Here is a 19,100-nt window from a genome sequence, read left to right on the forward strand (position 1 = left end):
TAGGGCCTAGGTACTGCCCATACAGGGCTAAGACCTGGTGCCCCTCCCCTAGTAACAAAAAGGAGCTGCAGTTCCAAATGTAGTTCTGTGTGGAAGTGTGGAGCCAGGGCTCTGGTTCACCTTCCTTCTCCTCCCTTGGGGGAGTGGGCGCATCTACACCATAATTCATCAGGGAGTGTGGGAGACAGGGATAGACATTTGGGGCCTCAAGCCCTAGGGGTTGAGTCCACGGACCAAGAAGAGGGAGTGTACGATGTATACTATACAATGTCAGTATGCTGTTTCTGTTCTGTAAGGAATAAAGAACCCAGTTACTGTTTTATACTCTTGCCTGAGGCTGCAGTTCTTCAGGGAGAGGGTGAGAGTGTTTTCCACAGGGACTGCAGCTATGTGTGATAGGCCCTGTGGGAATGGAGGCATTGTACCACCGAGAGAAGAACTATTCAAGCACCGAAAGCCTGTCCAGTCTATCCCAACAACATCAGTGGATTCTCAGGGCCCTCTGTGAGCCTAACAGGTAGCATTAACCGCAGGTAACAGCCGTGAATGACCCTTAGGGTGGGGGAACATGTGTTACAAATGCAATGCTCCTCAGGGTTTAGAAGTGAGTAAGGGCAGCTTGCAGCAGGCGCTAAATATATTTTCATTATTAGCATAACTTTAACAGTAACTGCGGTCTGAGGATCTCCACTGCTAGGTAAAGTGCTCATTACCGTATGATTTGCATATGAAGAAGCCTAAGGTCCAGTTAAAGTATAAGGTTCCCTTATTTTTACGGAAAATGGCTGAACAATGAGGCATAAAGCTGCTTTGGGGATGTGGGTTACAGATATGGATATGTTAAAATTAGATAATATAACCTTTAAAAATGTGCTACCTTCTGAGGATCTACCCCGTACAGAGTTGATAGATAGTTTAGATACTATATGCAAATGCATTTTTTTTTTAATAGTTGCAGGTACATATCTAGTGAGCTGAAGTGTAACAAACCTCTACAAAAGAGACTGCAGGAAAGAAAGGTTACTATGTTCCCAGTACTGTAGTTATGTTTCTGCAGTTGTGCTCTGGAACTCCACACGACTATAGGCTCATCACTACACTAAAGTTGAAATATTGGGTAATCTCTGTTATAGTCTGGTATGAACTACAAAATTAATCCTGGGCTAACACAAGGGGCAATTTGTAGGTTCCAACAGCCATATCCTCTGGTACATTCTGAAGTAAAGTGTCTTAAAGCAGCAAAACTTGAAATTGTATATGTTAAAAAAAAAACAGTTCTGTTATTTACTGTATTTTTTGAAATTATTATTCAACCCTGAATGCCATTTTTAATGAGTTTTTAAGCATCCTTTGATTTCTATAGCAGCTTTTAGCACACCTCCACAGCAGTGCAATATATTTGCAACACTTTCCTGTTTGGGATAATTTGTTGCCAATATTCCGCACAGTAGATAATGTTACCCTAGTAATATAAGGATACATTATAGCTGCAAGTTACACTGACTGAAGCGGCCATTATGTTAGACACACAATCAGGATTTTTACAGATTTATAATAGCAACCCCAAACGATTGCCAGCTTAGGTAAGAATGTAGAAGTATACATTGTCACATGCTTTACAGATACAAATAAGAAACAAGTGGGAATGTAGTATTGTCGCTTTGTGTTGAACTCCATCCCTTCCTCCTGTGCAAAGATGGAGGTCTTTTGGATGTACAGTAGTATTTAAAACAACTCTATTGTTATGGAACAATAAACTCCCCATGAAACAACAACATGTCCTTTCTGGAATGTCCACTGGCTTAGACAGTCAGATATAAATGGCAGTATTTTAGTGCTTATGGGCTTAATACCTCTCAGCTTGGCATCACTCCTAAGTGTAACATATAACTGCAAGTTTTGGCATAGAAGTAGTCAATTTAGTTTCACACAGTGAGGCCTTCTTAGAAATGGCTACAATCTTAGCAAGAATAATATGACATATCTTAGTAGATACAGTATAGCAAAATTGAAGAAAGGAGAACAGAGTAGGTCATCCAGTGAAGCTTAATCACTCAACAAACTAAGCAAAACTACTGCTAAAGCATTCACCACCTAAAATAATACCTAGTACCTAGTGTACTATTAGAACAGTAATGAACAATTCCCAACATAAAGTGAAATAACTCCAAATGGGAATGGCAGCCTGGGGAAAAATATCAAGTCTTCTCACAAACTTGATTACATGCAATGATAAAAAGAGGCCAATCCCTGGTGCTAGAAACAATATAGAGTGATACAACCAATATACACGAATACAAAGAAAAATGAAAAACGGTCCCAATTGTCTTTCTTTGAGAACGTGTCCCAGACGTTAACTCCAAACAGTGGTCCAAAGCGTAAGAGTTCTGTAAAAAATTTTTTTATTCATTATGATTTGCAAAAGACCAATAATTAAACACATTCAAGGTTTCCATTGTCAAAATAATAATAGCAACTGAATAGTGAAACACAAGTATATCTGATAGTTTTATTTAGGCACTATGGCAGACTCACCAATAACCTTCATGGTTTTACACAACACAACATTGTACTGGTGCCTGGGAAAACACTGGACCAGCTTAGTTATCAGGCAGCTACAACCTGAGCCTGCTTCTTTGTCACCCTACGGGCCAGATCCAGAAAACTCACCTAACTCAGGCCTCATTGCATATTGTTATTAAAATAATGGATGCTATGTACCCTGAGGTTAACGCAAAGCCACAAAGCTAATTTTATGCAAAGAAACAAAAGCTGCTACCGATCTCATTCGCATGGGCTCAGTGCCACATTAAGTTGAGGGGGGGGGGGGGGGGGGAGAGAGAGAGACACCTGTGCAGAAAATGGAGCTCACCTGACATACCTGGGAAATATGCTAATATGGATGTGCAACGTATATTTTAATGAGTTAAATTAGCTTCTATCCCAGGTACAGTATCTCATGTGTGCTCGTTTTTGTGTGCAGTTGTCCCCACGTGTCTGGAGGGTATATATAAAGAGATACATATATATCTTTATATATACCCTCCAGACACATGGGGATATATATATATATATATATATATATATATATATATATATATATATATATATATATATATATAGCAACTGTAATATTCATGTGCATGTCTTAGACAGGTCTGCAACCCTGTCTTTCACCATTATCACCCAGCAAACAGCACTTCCACTGCAGCAAGGGATTCTGGGAAATGACATGCAAATGCGCACACAGTGCCACTTTTTATCTCATGCTCACATTACATGAGCAACCCTTAGTCAATGCATGCTGCTTTAAACACAGCTTTTAAGCAAGGACTTGGGAGATGCAAAGTCAGTTAACCCACTCACAGACATGTTTCAACCTTGATGGTTATCATCAGTGTGAGGTTGGCTTACTGACATTTGTTCAAATGAGATAAGAGTAGGTAATCACCACCACTATGAAGGTTATGGTGGGTAAAAAAAGTGACTAAAACCCTCCACAGTAAAGCATAAAGCAACTGTAAATATTCCTGTATATTCATTTGCATGTCTTAGACAGGTCTGCAACCCTGTCTTTTATATATATAGCTAGAAATTGAAGAAAGATCAGCACTCACAAGAGTTCAAAATACTTTATTGAAGAAAATGAAACGTTTCAGTTCTCGTACAAGACCTTGGTTACGGTGTCTTGAATAAAGTATTCTGCGCATATGAAGTCCTGTGAGTGCTGACCTTTCTTCATTTGCTTCCTGATTATGGAGTCAAGTGCCGGGGCAGTAACATCTGGACCTGTGAGTGTTCATCTATAATTACTTTGTATATGTATATACAGAACTTTTTAAAAAATAATTTTTTTACCAGTACGCCGGGTGTATGGTGCAGTTGTGCTACTGACTTGTACCAGGCGAAAAAAAGGCTCTGTGTATATATAACGCATTGTTACGTTCCTGTGTTAGCTGTAACAGAGCTCTATGGACAGGCGTTGTAAGAGGAAACACTTATTTTGCATTTCGTCAGCACTAACGTCCTTTATAGTTAATGCAACAGCACTTAGCACTGCGTTACTGAACTTTGAAGATACCCGTTATCACTTAATGTTAACTTAAGTTAATGCCACATTAAATCAATAACAGAGCTTTGTGGATCTAAGTGAGTGTAGGCAGTGCTCAGAATGTGTCTCAGTTTACTAAGGTCTAAAGCAGTCACAGAGCTGAGAAAATGAGCTGGTGAAGGACACTGGGAATTGTAGGAAGTTTAGAGATGGATCTCTCTAATGAACATTTGTGTAGCTTTGTAAGGCTTGTTCATAATGAGCGGGTTACCAATGATGTCTAGGACAATCTACAATTACCTAAAAATAACACACGTCATTTCTGCTACTCATTGCAAAACTATTTCCTTTGGCATTTGTGATTTTAAAGACATAGTTAAAGGAATGTAGGTGAATGATAAAGAATGTTAATGTAGTTCTCTGTTTCGAATTGAGGATGGTACCGTGTTAGGCTGCAGAAAACTCACCTTTGAGTGATATCACTGTGCTGAACAGGAGTTTGCACGGGCAAAGCTCACCTCTCTTCCAATTTCTACATCTGCGTAACCTTCTTTAAAACCATTTACATTTCTCCCTGGTTCACCTGAAGAAATCTTTTTGCAGAGGATTTCACCTATCATTTACTGAACTCTTTGTACTTCCTTAGCTTTTCTGTTGTGATTATTTGCCACGGTTCACTAATGCTGGGTATCACACTCCAATGCAGTGCTAACTGCACTGACGTGAATAGTGGTGCTATATCCTGCATCATGTACATCAGTGTATCTCCTCCACTGTCTTCTTGACAGATTCTTCTTGTTGATGTGTGGGGATGGAAAGCGATGGGGGCAGTTTGATTTTCACAATAAAGGTGATAGTGTGGCACTCCGTTCTTGAATCGGTAGTTTGTTTTATTGAGAGTTATATCAACGTTTTGCTGCTGTTACATTCACACCTTCATCAGGTCCTGATGGGGAAGACTTCAGTCGGCGGTCCTGGTTTCCATTTTCTATTGTTCTCTTTTGTCCCAGCTTATTTTCACATTTACACCTAAATGATGTCAAGGCCCTCACCTTGACAAAGACTGTGTCGGCAGTCCAAATGTTGGTTGTTTCTTTGCTGATTAAAATCTCTTAATGATAAGACTGTGTGCCTGGATTGCTCCTCTCTTAATGTGACAAATAAGCACAGACCAAGAGGAGAAAAAGGAATCCCTTTGTTTGGCACTTAAACTCCCAAAGCTTTTTTAAGGCTAACCCACGTGAAACGTTTTTCAGCAGTTGATGAGGTCACACGTGAGCGCGTGGACAGACTCGGTGTTTGAATACGCCCCACACTCACTTGCTGACGTGTTTGCCATTATGGCACTCTTTTACATTCGATATATTTACAGGAGGATACCCTGTGACATGTGTCTTGGTCGCGCTAGTGACGTCATACGATCTGACGTCACCGAAACCCGACGCGCGTTTCGTTCGTCAGAATTTTTTCTTTACCCCTGAAGTCGTTCTGATGAACGAAATGCGCATCAGGTTTCGGTGACATCAGATAGTGTGACATCACTAGCGCGACCGAGACACATGTCTCAGAGATGCTATTATTAGAATTGCTTAGCTGCAGTGTGATATATATATATATATATATATATATATATATATATATATATATATATATATTATACTATACAGGGAATATTAGTACTAGCCTTATTCAGCCCAGCATCTCCACGGCACCCACTAGCATTGCTATTTAGCATAGAAGAGGATATAACATTATCATACTCTTCAGTGTGGTGCAGATTTGGAGTAATAGCCACTGACAGTATACAGTGGTCTGTGATCTGTTTTAATAAAGTATGTCACCAAGCCATACTGTTCCTTAGGGATCTTAGAGTCACCTGACCTCACTGGTCAACTTTACACTGTGAAAAGCGTAAATAAAAAACACAGTCTGAGGTTATTTTGAAACAGAATAACACGTGAATTTATTCAAGTCAAGTGCACAACGGAGACAGCTTCAAAACAAAAGCTCTCTAACAATAAACACGGTATGCCATATATTTATACCCTAAATCCTAAAGCTCCACCCCTTTATGGGGGGGCTTGCACGTCACTAAACATTACCTCATTTTGTAATACATAACAATACTAAAGCTGATGTCATTTTGTAATACATAATAATATTGTATAACTGCCTGTCAGCTAGAAACCATTCTGGGGTTAAATGGGATGTGCCTATCCTACCACCTGACATTTGTGTGAGAACTAGTTTCACTGCGAGAATCTAAGTTTATCTCATGGGTTCTCATAACTTTTAGCCTGTTTACTCTTTTAATTTGAAGCTGATTGGATGAGGAAGAGTCAATAAATTTAGCTAGGAGCAAAAAAATTCCATTCTCTGCTTCACACATTTGTTTATACAGAAATGAAACACAGAAATTAGACTCACAGAGACAAGACAAGATGGCTGATTGAAATATTCACACAAAATGGCTTCATCCTAAATGCTGTTATGTTGTTATGCCAGACCCCCTAATCTCTCATCTCTCATCTTTGTCAGTCCCTCCTCTGATTCTTTAAAACATTGTTTTTTTAGAATTATTGGTATGATGTTAGTCCAGAAACACGTTGGGAGGCACAAGGGTGCTCCATCAGCTCATAATGCTGCTTGAGGGTATAGGACAGTGCACGAGGGTGCCTGCCAAATGTAGTCATAGTCTCGTATGGCGTTATAGCCAAATTCTTTTCCAGAGTTAGAACATTGTACTTGGCATCTTCTTTCTTCAAGGGACTGCTGTAGATTGGTTCTGAAAACAATGGCATTATGTCTGCAGAGGGGGTGGCATATTTGTGGATCATGCCTTTGACAAACGTAACACAAACATAGATGACAACGAGTATCACAATCACACACATTACTGCATTCAAAAATTTCGCTCCTAGTGATCCTACCAATCCAGTCAGCCCCAAAGGGTCCCAGTCTGTGTCACCTTCCTTCCTAAGTCTTTCTTGAATTTCTCCTATCTTATCTAACTCATGTTGTACCTTGCCACTCTGATCTTGGATGAAAACACAACATTGTTCTTTAATTAGGGCACATACACCTCCTTTTGATGCTAAAATGTAATCTAAAGCCAATCTGTTTTGTAAGGCCATAAGCCTGATCTGAACCTGTTCTTGGTTTAATGATGAAATTAAAAACTGCAAAATTAAGGCCACATCCTTCCTGTAAATTGTTATCTGATTGAACATACATTTTTACACAGGTTTCATTGTTTGGTGGAGACACTTGACCCATAAATTGATTCTTGTTCCTAGTGTGTGATACACCCTTTAAAGAGGTTCCCTTAAAAAATGGGAAAATACAGAAATTATACACATAATACTAAAAACCTTATTTTATGCAAGCAACCTTTCTTTGGGTATGCAGTTGCTAGATAAAGGATATGGCATCTATCTCTATCATCATATATTTTCAGCTATTACTGAGAATTGAAGGGGTTTGGTATCTGTGGAAGCGAAATGCATGATCCTCACCCCTGCACGCATTGTATACATCATTCACTCAGAATATCAGAACAGACAATGTCTGCGATGGTCAACATGGCTGACTTATGATCCTTTCCTTGTGGCTGACACACCCCCTGGGTGACCCCCTCCTCTCGTTGGAGGTGCAACACACTTCTGGATCAAAGTTTTGCTGCATATGACACATACATAGAGAGTGATGAGTACTGCCAAAACACATACAAGAGCTTTCACAAGCCACGCTTCCAGGAAACCAATCCTCCCATCAAGGCTCAATTGTACATACACCTTAAATTTCTAACTTAAACACACTCTAAAGAATAAAAAATATTGAGTCTCTGAAAAATAAAATGTTCTGATAGAAATCAGGAATATTGAGTCTCTGAAAAAATAGAATGTTTTGAGTCTTTGAAAAAATGAAATGTTCCTGATAAGATCAGGCCTCTGCCTGGTATCTTATTTTCCTCGTTGGTTAACGGTCAAAGTTTATGTCTCGTCAAAACGTTAACTTGATGCGGCTGTGCTTTAGGTGACTTTGGTCTTTGGTGGAGCTGGAATGAGCTTTACTGTACTTTGGGTGCAGGGAAAGAACTCTGCCACTTTAATTGCTGTATTGGTGGTTAGTACGGGCCCTTTCATCTGGGATGAGGAGCATGCTTGTTTAGGAACTACTTGACCTTTAACTCCGTCTCGTGTAGGTGCACTTTTATCATACCTTATGCCTAGAGAGACTCAAAAAATGTATTAGTGGTATACAATACTTATTAATTGTTTTATTACCAATAGATGGTCCTTAATTTGTTCCTTTGAACTACTGATAGTCATAAGTCATCCCATAAGTGTCCCATAGGGAGATAATTTATACCTAGGAACAAATTCTTATATCAATGTGTTTACTACTGTCTTAACATCCGCATATAGACAGAGGTATCTCCTATTAATGCTCCTCATATTTAAAACTAAGCAGCTAATGTGGACTTGACTGTACTACAATCTAAGTTCCTAAGGCTTTGGGCCTCAGCCATTGTCAAATCAATTGCTTCCATAATCAACTCTATCCTGTCTACAGGCCATACCCCTAAGACCTGGAAAACTACCAGAGCTGTCCCAATTTTCAAAAGTGGGGCCAAAAACACTGTCTCAAACTATAGACCAATATCTCTTCTCCCAATACACACTTGCTCTCATTCATGCCTCACTATCATCTGCTCCGATGCAAATGGTATCAACCTTTTCATAAAATACTAACTAACCTTAAAACTTGCCCCACAAATTAAACATCCCAATAGCCTGCACTCATGGCTATTATTTCACACACAGTCACTCCTACCACACCCATTGTGGCCAAGCACTGCCATCTACAGCACTTATACCCTCACCTGCTATCTCTGAAAATTTCCCTTACACCTTAGATTGTAAGCTCTTAAGGGCAGGGATTTCCTTTCCTATTGTCTGATTTTGCTGCACTTATTATTCTATTATAATTCCCTCTACTGTATTCTTTGTGAAGTGCTGAGTACATTTTTGACGCTGTACATAAATTCATACACTACAATACACTACTATCCAATGTCATGGACAAAAATGTGTTCACTCCCAATTAAACAATTACTATACTAAGACAAATGCCCCAAGCCAATTCCAGTCAGGCCTCCACCCCAAACACTCCATTGTAACTATTCTGCTAAAAATATGAAATGCCTTGCATATAATATATACCCTGCTCACTTATGTAACTGTATTTGCAACTAGGTATCACCTGTCCTTTAACTCTATACCTAGATCATACCCAAAAACGAGAGGTGACTCCCAATGCACCACTTTGGCAAAACATTCTACAAATATTTTAACAATAACTACTGCTTATAATAAAATTGTACACCTATGGAAAAAATAAATGGTTAGAAGTTATAAAATACATCACATATTCATATAATAGTCAAATGCTTTTGTATAGGACTTCACACTAAATTTCTTGTAATATAATCTCTTTGCACAGTGCCGAACACACTGACAGCGTTATTATTTTTTTAAGACACTCAGAGAAAAATTTCAGAGCATGTTTATCTTGGGCAATTTGCCAGCCCGGGCGTTTCGCCAAAAAAAGACCTTGAGTGCAAAGCAGATAACAAAACAGTTTCTCCGTCTTCTAAATATTAATTACTGGATTGAAACTTCAGCTCAAAGTTAAAAATGGAGCTCTCTCCACAGCAATAAAACCGAAAAAATGTATGGCCTCTCAAAAATAAAAATATGGCCTCTCAAAAATAAAAAATATGACCTTTCAAAAATAAAAATATGGCCTCTCAAAAATAAAAAATGGGACAATGAACTAAACTGAGGTTAGATCAACTTATGAACACACCCTATATAATTTAAACAATACGTGCAAGCTTAAAATCTCTCCAACATATCCTAATCCTATAGAAATGCAATTGACATGTTTTTACTGGTTTACACACAATACAGAAACCACAATACAGACACACAAAGAACATAGACACAAACTTCTCTCCTTCTCTCCTACACAGCGAATCAGCTTCTCATATAAATAACCTGCTTTTATTCTCTTTCTAGTTGCCATTAGAACAGAAGGAAAAATAATATTTTCTGGTTCAAAAGACCTATTCGTGTGGCCAGTACAAACAAACCTTTTAAATTCCATTTTTTTCTTCTACTCTCTCTCTTAGGGCTGCTCTGCAATTACTGGCAACATGTCCTACCTTTTTACACTTATAACACTTTATGTCCCTTCCAAACAATATACACACAGTCTCTAATTTTATCCCAATTTCTGCATATAAACCTGTCATAAAAATAACCCTCAATATCTACTTCCTCAACAACACATATGCCTTAATTATCTATCGGCAAATTCACTTGCTATTTCTTTCCTATTCACTTTCTTTTTCACTTGTTATTATATTAACTTCTGTCCTGGCAATGGTCAAAATTAATGCAGCGGGACCCTTCTGTCCCTCAACATAATTCTTTTGACCCATATTAACGTAAGGTATGTTTCCCTGTGGGATTCAAAAACACACGAGATGGCACTCCCTGAGCTTATCAATCCCACAGAAAAAGACCCCTCTCTCATTTAAACATCTGCGCAATTAGTTGATAATAGTACAAATAGTGCCATTCACTGGCCAACAAAATATATTTATATTGTCTCTTTTCGTTCTCTGTATTCATTCTTTATTATCTTTGTCTGCAGACACACAATCCTTTGAGAATTTTTGGTTTCCCATTATTCCCCTGTTACAGAAATCAAATTTAATTGACATGTACAATACTTCGGCTACAGCAATCAACTGTTAATTGACCTGTACAATTTAGCGTTACAATAATCAACGCAAGCTGATTACGTACAACTCTTTTGGCATGTTATTGTTCTGAATAGTGTAAATATGCAAATAAGGACCTGTCACAAGACTGTTCCCCAATCACATTTTCTCACCATAACTATACCAAAGAAAAACTTGAATCACTTCAGCGGGTCCAACCCAGTCCTGATAAACCTTATACTTTTATAACATGGATACAGATAAGACTTTCTAACCAGATCTCCATGAATAACTCACTTGGTATTTAAATGACAAAACAGAGCAAATGTACAATCAGGGACCCGTCCTGCTCAGACAACAAAAATATTTATCACAACCCAGGACGGTCTGAAAACAATCCCTTTAAGCACAAAAACACTCGCCTTCATCACCAAAAACACCAAAATCTTTAACGGGACTCTTACCTTAGCCCCTAACAACTCTTAACTCACTTACACTTTAAAATGAATACAGGAACAGAGAATAATAAATTCACGTGAAACTGCTAGGGATTGTTACTCGTCACATCAGATAAGACACCGTTCAAAAATCAGCTCCACGCACCACTCAAAACAATTTAATCAGGCTGTTTGTCTAAAAAATGCAGGTAGCCTTACCTTGATTCATATGAGCGCTCAGGTTTGAGTGATGGAGGAGTGATTCATCCGGGTGCTCGATTCCGATGATATTGAGTCCCTATTTCGGAATGCGCCATCTGTGAAAAGCGTAAATAAAAAACACAGTCTGAGGTTATTTTGAAACAGAATAACACGTGAATTTATTCAATTCAAGTGCACAACGGAGACAGCTTCAAAACAAAAGCTCTCTAACAATAAACACGGTATGCCATATATTTATACCCTAAATCCTAAAGCTCCACCCCTTTATGGGGGGGCTTGCACGTCACTAACCATTACCTCATTTTGTAATACATAACAATACTAAAGCTGATGTCATTTTGTAATACATAATAATATTGTATAACTGCCTGTCAGCTAGAAACCATTCTGGGGTTAAATGGGATGTGCCTATCCTACCACCTGACATTTGTGTGAGAACTAGTTTCACTGCGAGAATCTAAGTTTATCTCATGGGTTCTCATAAATTGTAGCCTGTTTACTCTTTTAATTTGAAGCTGATTGGATGAGGAAGAGTCAATAAATTTAGCTAGGAGCGAAAAAATTCCATTCTCTGCTTCACACATTTGTTTATACAGAAATGAAACACAGAAATTAGACTCACAGAGACAAGACAAGATGGCGGATTGAAATATTCACACAAAATGGCTTCATCCTAAATGCTCTTATGTTGTTATGCCAGACCCCCTAATATCTCATCTTTGTCAACACCTAATCACTTACCTTGTTATTCGTTTGCTTATTGCATATCTTTACGCAGTATTAGTTTATTCACTCACATGTTTTTAAGAGCCCAGACCTCTGCACCACCAGTGACCAACCTGCAGCAAGTTTCTGTCTGGTGTGTCCCACATAGTCGCAGCTATTGATTTAATGAATTTTTAAACATATTAGTTCTCTCCTTGAAATTATTTTACTTTATCTATTAAAGGTTATTTTTTTTATTTTCACATGAATCTGTAAGGTAGAGTGCATCGCAGGGGAATCCTCCCGTAAATATATCGAATGTAACCAGTTCCCTGATAGCACCCCTCCAGTACCAGTAATTATTACTACTAGCGGAGCAGGCGCCCTCTTCACTATTATATCTCTCTTCTACTTTCACTAAGCATTTATGTTTTCAATAGATCACTGACCTGTGTAGATCCTCACTGAGGAAGGCGATATGGTGGCATTACAGACATAGCTAAATGCAGTGTGTGTGTTCGCTAGTCCATATGGGAATACAACAACACTGATAACAACATTAACTCAAATCAACCTATCCGTGTACAGTAGAGGCAACGTTTATTCAAACATTTGCCGTAAACTAGCCGGGTTACATTCTGGGTATGTGCTGGGTATGTGCTGGGTATGTTCTGGGCTAGTTTGAGGCACGTTTAAGGCATTTCTGCATTGACTAACGACCCATAGGATTAACACAGCAGGGATCCCTGGCAGTCCAATTCAGTTTGAATGGGACTGCCAGGGACCCCCGCTGTTAATCTGATAGGCCATTAATCAATGCAGAAATGCTGGGGCTAGTTTAAGGAAAGTTTAAGGCATGTATTCAGAATGTACCTGGGTGTTTCCTGGGTTTTTTGGGGAATTGCCACTGGTTTTTGTTCGAATAAGAGTTGCCTCTGCTGTATGCCTTACAGCGCTGTGAATTTGCAGTCTCCCTCTGGGGAACAAATATCTCTGACGTGCTCTCTCACACAGATTCAGTGAGAGTTGCAGTCCGATACAAAAAGATACATAAATGCCTTTGGCAAAATGGGAAGCAGCACTTACACACACATCTTAACACTTGCTGTTCATGCCACTAGCAACAGCAGGCCTGTTACCCATTACAGGCATACACCGGTTTAAGGACACTCACTTTAAGTACACTCGCGAGTAAGTACATCTCGCTCAATAGGCAAATGGCAGCTCACGCATGCGCCTGTCAGCACGTCCTGAACAGCAATACCCTGTACCGAAGCTGTACGCAAGCGGGGAGACTATAGAGCCTGTTACACATGTCTTATTTACATCAGTTATGCCCGTATATGACGCTTGCAGTACTGTAAATGCATCGATAAGTGGGGAAAAGGTAGTGCTTCACTTTAAGTACATTTTCACTTTACATACATGCCCCGGTCCCATTGCATACGTTAATGCGGGGTATGCCTGTACACAGGAGTTCGTAATAGCGGGCAGTTTTTTCTCCTGCATTTTGACTGAACTATTTTTAGTGATCACCTTGATTCTACACCATTTTATTTCTGTTTTTTTACCCCACTACCTACTTAGGGCACTCTGTTTACAGACTGCCCAAATTAATTTTAATTGGTTAATAATAAAAGTTAAGTGTTAATACCTACCATTTATTCACCTGGACGATGGGAGTTTAAGTGTCAAACAAGTGGATTTCTGTTTCTCCTCTCAGTCTGTGCTGTATACCCTGTCCCATTTGAACACCTCCCGGTAATCTTTCACACCCCACATTAGCTGTAGTAAGGGTCTCTTTGTGTGGGTTTTAATGTGACAAATAACTCTTACTTTTTTATACATTTCAGTATCAACCACTTATATTTTGCTTTGGTCTCGGTTCACCTTGATAGAATCCACACACAAGATGTGTTGAAACTGAGAGCAAATTGACATTGAAAGATGTCAGTAGTGTATATGTTAGTTTTATATACAGCAATAGACAAAACAAAGTGTACTATATATTCTATATAAAATAATATACTGCATGTTCCTATTTTATGCCTGGAACACTGAAAGGGCCTGAAGATATTGAATCTAGTTAGATTTATATTACAGTGGCGGCCGCCTTTATCCTAATGCGGCCGAATCGGCGCAACTTTGATAACCGCGGGCAGATGCGTTTTTTTTTCTTCCGGAATATGTTCTGGTATTTTCGCGCTCGTTTAGGGGTCTATGCACTAAGCAGGGGAATCAGGGGGAAAAAAATCAGGCCTTTTTCCTCCCTGGGATTGATGCCGGAGGTCTCCGGAGCTGATACCATTAACACCAGCACCGGAGCCGCCCGGCATGCATCCGAGGCAGGAAAAATGCATTTAAAGCCCACTTCATTACCTTAGCGGCTAACCGCTAAGGCAATGAAGGGGTTAACCAGCCGTGCCAGGTTTATTGTGGTTAGCGGGGGTGGGTGAAGGGGTTATTTGGCCCTTGGTGGTTGTTTAGGACTTGCGGTGGGGGGGTTGCGGGTGCACTTAACCCCTTCATGACCTTAGCGGTTAATACCACTACGGTCATGAAGGGGTTAAGCCCGCCCGCCACCCACCCGCAAGCCCTAAACAACCACCGTTGGGGCTAATACCCCCTTCACCCACCCCCGCTACCCACAATAATAAAAATACACACACAACAGCCTTTCCGCCGCTTACCGCGTGACCTCTGTAATATTGAATATACTGTATGCTGTATGAACGCGGTATGAACGCGGCATGAACGGGGTGAAGTGCGGTGTAGTGTGTGGCGTTCGGAAAAAATCACGAAAAAATTCGGAGATGTTGGAGAATAAAAGGGGCCGCGGCTGTAGCTGTAATAAAAACCTTTGCCATTTCATAATCTGCTATTTTGGCTAATACTCGGTTTATTAATGCAGGATACGTGCTTGAAAGTGAGAACATGAACAATGTCTGAGTGAAAGCAAGTTAGTTGATACAGAGGCGACACGTTTTATTTGCATTCGGCTAGTTCCGCAAACCGGGAGGTGTCCCGGCTTGCTAGCCGAATCCCCTCGGCGTGCCGCGCGTCACCGATGCGCGGTCACGCTTCATCGGGTGCCTGCGCCCCCTGCGCGCGTGTCCCGCGATGTGGGGGACGGCGGTGGGGGGTTCCGGGGGACCCGGCGGACCTGGAGAGGGGAGGGGGAAGCCCCGATCGGAGGGCCGCTCCTCCGAGGCTTCGGCGCGCGCACGGGACACCCCGGCGTGCACCCGGTTACTGTCGCGGTCGAGACCGGGCAAATGCTCGAATAAACTTGGCCGCGACAGTACATAATATTCAAGACACATTTTTCTAAACCCACAATCTTAAAAATTAAAAAAAAGATTTTCCTTCTTAAAATTTGAACAGAACAAAACATGCAGTTCAAGATTTTTTCTCTAAAAATTCTGATACTGTTTTTTATTGCTCCAGAGATGCTCCTTTTGTAGCTAGTAGTTTAATACTGTAAATAACCCAGATATTCGGTTAATTTACCAGAATCGCAGACTAATAAGATATTTGTGAAACAGCTCCAAAAGAAGTTTACCTACTGTACGTATTTTTGATGGTCATATATAATGTGAACAAGAAAAGAGGTTTCATTCAATACCACTTTGCTTTAAACCTTGTAATCTATAAATTACCCATGCAGGGAAAGGACAGCACATGTCAATAAATAATCAATTTAGGCAGTCAGTTAAAATATTTTCCCCACATTGTTACCTTGTTACTTAGCCAGTTTTTGTGGCCGTATTACAAATGCAAATTGTGCATATGTTTGTGATTTTCTTATCTATAGTGTAACTATAGTCAAAATGATTGTGAACTGAACTGTAATGAAGGCAGTTTAAATGGACAACTTTGGAACAATACAGAGGTATTTTTGACAAAAACATTTTTGCCTCTCTTTTGCGTCAATTTATTTTTCACAGCTTATAATATTTTAGTAGTACTTCACATCAGTGATTGATTCTGTCAGTATTAAAAGAAAGCGTTAGGAGAGAGGACATATTTGAAACCGAGCGGTAACTCTCAATGTATTACTTCCTGGTAAAACATGTTATAAATAAAATAAATAAATAAGAGCGGTTAATAATTAGTCTACATTTCTTTGCTACCTATTTCTTTAAACCAAGGGTGGTACTTCTGTTTTAAAGCGGAAATCCAATGACCCGCTTTGAGACCTTTACTCTCCAAAACTGTAGGGATCCTGGGTTAGGAAATATGATCACAGGGGGATTTACTGTGTAGAAGTCACCAGTGGACTACAAATGTCTCTGCACTCATCATGTCCAGTGCAGAGCGGGGGGTGGAACACATTGACCGGAAGTATATTCCATTATACACAGGGGAAATTTGACATTTTGACAATTAAAACTAATTTGGGAATGAGCGCAATGGAGCAGGACTAGTACCCCTGGTTATCCAGTAAAGTGACATCTCTACATCTCATGTCTTGGTTTCCTATTGATATTGTGCTAAGCGCTATGTACATTTATGGCGCAATATAAATATAGAAATACAATACAATACAATTTCACAAATGGATGGATTACCTTCTGTTTTATGGTAAATCATAGTCAAGAAAAAATCTGTTCACTAGAAGCTGTAATTGGCATGTTGTGTTTGGAAAAATGGTGTATGGTGATCGGCCCAAACTTGGAGTTGTTGGGTGATTGCGGTGTGATTTGACGCTTCAGAGGTTAGACATTACGCCTGTAAATCTCCTTGTAGTTACATAGTTCACATTAAAAGAGCTCTTTGGTTCAGTCATCCCCAATATCGTTGTATTTTACTTAGTATGCTATTGTTTGTTCTTGTAGCATTCTCGGTTAATAAAATATATCATACAGTATACATTTTTTCTTATGTAGTGTGACTGTATTTCTGCCTGAAGTAACCTTTCTCCAGTCCCTAGACATAAATGTCAATGATTATTTAAAAGTCCAACTTAAAATATAATTATGCAGAATCTAGTTTTGATGTCTTTTTGAAATGAGATAATTGGCTTTTAATTAGTTATGCAGATGGGATGATATTTTCCTTAAAGTGTAATTGATATTAAGGGAGAAACGTTGAGAGTTCTTGATATATTGACAAGTTATGCTTGCTAATGTGTTACAAATATAGCTATTGAGATCTTTTCTACTGTAACCTTCAAGAATTCATTAACATGTTTTGTCGAAACATTGGTAATAAACAGACTTTAAAATTGTGCAACAAACTTGCTTAATTTTTATTCCACCTGTACTATAAATGAAAGCAGAAGGGAGAAGGAGTGGCTCAGTAGGTAAACACACTGACTGGCACCGAGTTTGAAGTAGGGGAACCTGGTTCAGTTCCTGGTGTCAGCTCCTTGTGACCTTGGGCAAGTCACTTTATCTCCCTGTGCCTCAGGTACCAAAAACATAGATTGTCAACTCCACAGAGCAGGGACCTGTGCCTGCAAAACATCTCAGTAAAGCACTGCATAATACTAGCAGCTCTATACAAGAACAAACAATTATTATTTTATAGCTAACTTTTTGGGAGAAACCAGTGTTCAAGTGTTCAGTAAATGTATGATGTGGTAGTGTTTCCAAGTAACACACTCATTTACATTTTTGTTTTAAAGACTTTATAAAGTATGGGAATAAGTAGCATGAGGAGCACAATCCTAATAAATACAAATTACTTGGTGATGCTACTGTAAGTACATCTAAGTACAGGGACAGACATGCATAGTCAAGTGTGTACAAACACTCAACCTTAATCTTTTGCATTTTTGTGTGTGTCAGTATTTCAGGATCTTTCTGAAGACAGCAGTAAATCCTGCCCCTTTAAACCATTGGTTACCAACCTCATTTTGTATTGTTTCACCGTAACAAAGTAATAAAGCTTTCTGTATCACCAACAATTAACAGGTCTAACAAAGCAGCTACGGCACCGTGTGTCCCTTCAGTTTTAGCTAACCATAAGAATACTTTTACTGTGTGAATATTTTTCTGGTTTTCTCGTTGTTCTTGTATAATACACACATGCACGCACAGGCACACACATTTAAATATCTCAGGACTGTGTACTACCACTTTGTGGGACCATGCTTTAAAAAGTTTGGATTCGTGTTGTTTTAACAAAAGTATCTGAAGTCTCTCATCGGACCAAAATAAACCAACAACTGTGACATTTTTTGGGTGGTATCACTGTGTGTTTATCAGAATCTTGTAAAGGCAAAGTGCCCTCCATCTCTTCCTCCTCCTCCTGTCTCCTTTCCTCCCAGAGAAGGAACACTGTAGGGATGAAGGAAACATTTCATTGATATACAGTGTACTCCCCTCGATTCAAAGGCTTTGTTGAAAGTACAAACAAAACCTTTCTCCAAAGAAACTATAACATATAAATGTTTGCATTATCATTTAGTTGTACAGATGGGATGGGATGCGATGTAGGATCTAAGCTCCTCTTTCAGTTATGTTGTATGGAGTCATGGAGAATGCTAACTAGTGTATACAATGTAAAAGTCATGGTGAGGAAAAAGCTGCAAAATTATAATTCAGTGTTATTTGTTTTATTTTTCAGGGTACTCCTGGCCCAAAGGGTGAGAAGGTCAGTAATGTCACATTTTTCACTAATCTATTACAGATGGAATGGCAACTCCCTACTGATGTTCAACTGGACCATTCCAATGCATTATAAAGCTTGTGTTACATGCGATCAGAAGTTGTGGGTCTCTGGGTAGCAGGGTGTCCTTGTTAAAACTATCACCTCATCTTTCCCCTTTGCAGGGAGATCAAGGTGATCAGGGCCCTCGGGTAAGTACTTTAAAAAATGTTACGCTGTTAAACACAATAGTTACAGTTTTAGCAAAGTTTCAATGCACACAGTACCTACCCTCAGT

General features: G+C 39.4%; 1 protein-coding gene across 1 annotated transcript in view; it reads left to right on the forward strand.

Annotated features, from left to right (window-relative positions):
* Positions 1 to 19,100, forward strand: part of COL25A1 (collagen type XXV alpha 1 chain) — a 469,301-nt gene that overhangs the window by 313,847 nt on the left and 136,354 nt on the right. Inside the window, exons 6-7 of the mRNA XM_075608347.1 lie at positions 18,782 to 18,808; positions 18,988 to 19,014. Coding sequence (XP_075464462.1) covers positions 18,782 to 18,808; positions 18,988 to 19,014 — 54 coding nt within the window. The remainder of the gene's footprint in view (positions 1 to 18,781; positions 18,809 to 18,987; positions 19,015 to 19,100) is intronic.

The sequence above is a fragment of the Ascaphus truei genome, chromosome 1, assembly GCF_040206685.1.
Source record: "Ascaphus truei isolate aAscTru1 chromosome 1, aAscTru1.hap1, whole genome shotgun sequence".
NCBI classification, from domain to species: domain Eukaryota; kingdom Metazoa; phylum Chordata; class Amphibia; order Anura; family Ascaphidae; genus Ascaphus; species Ascaphus truei.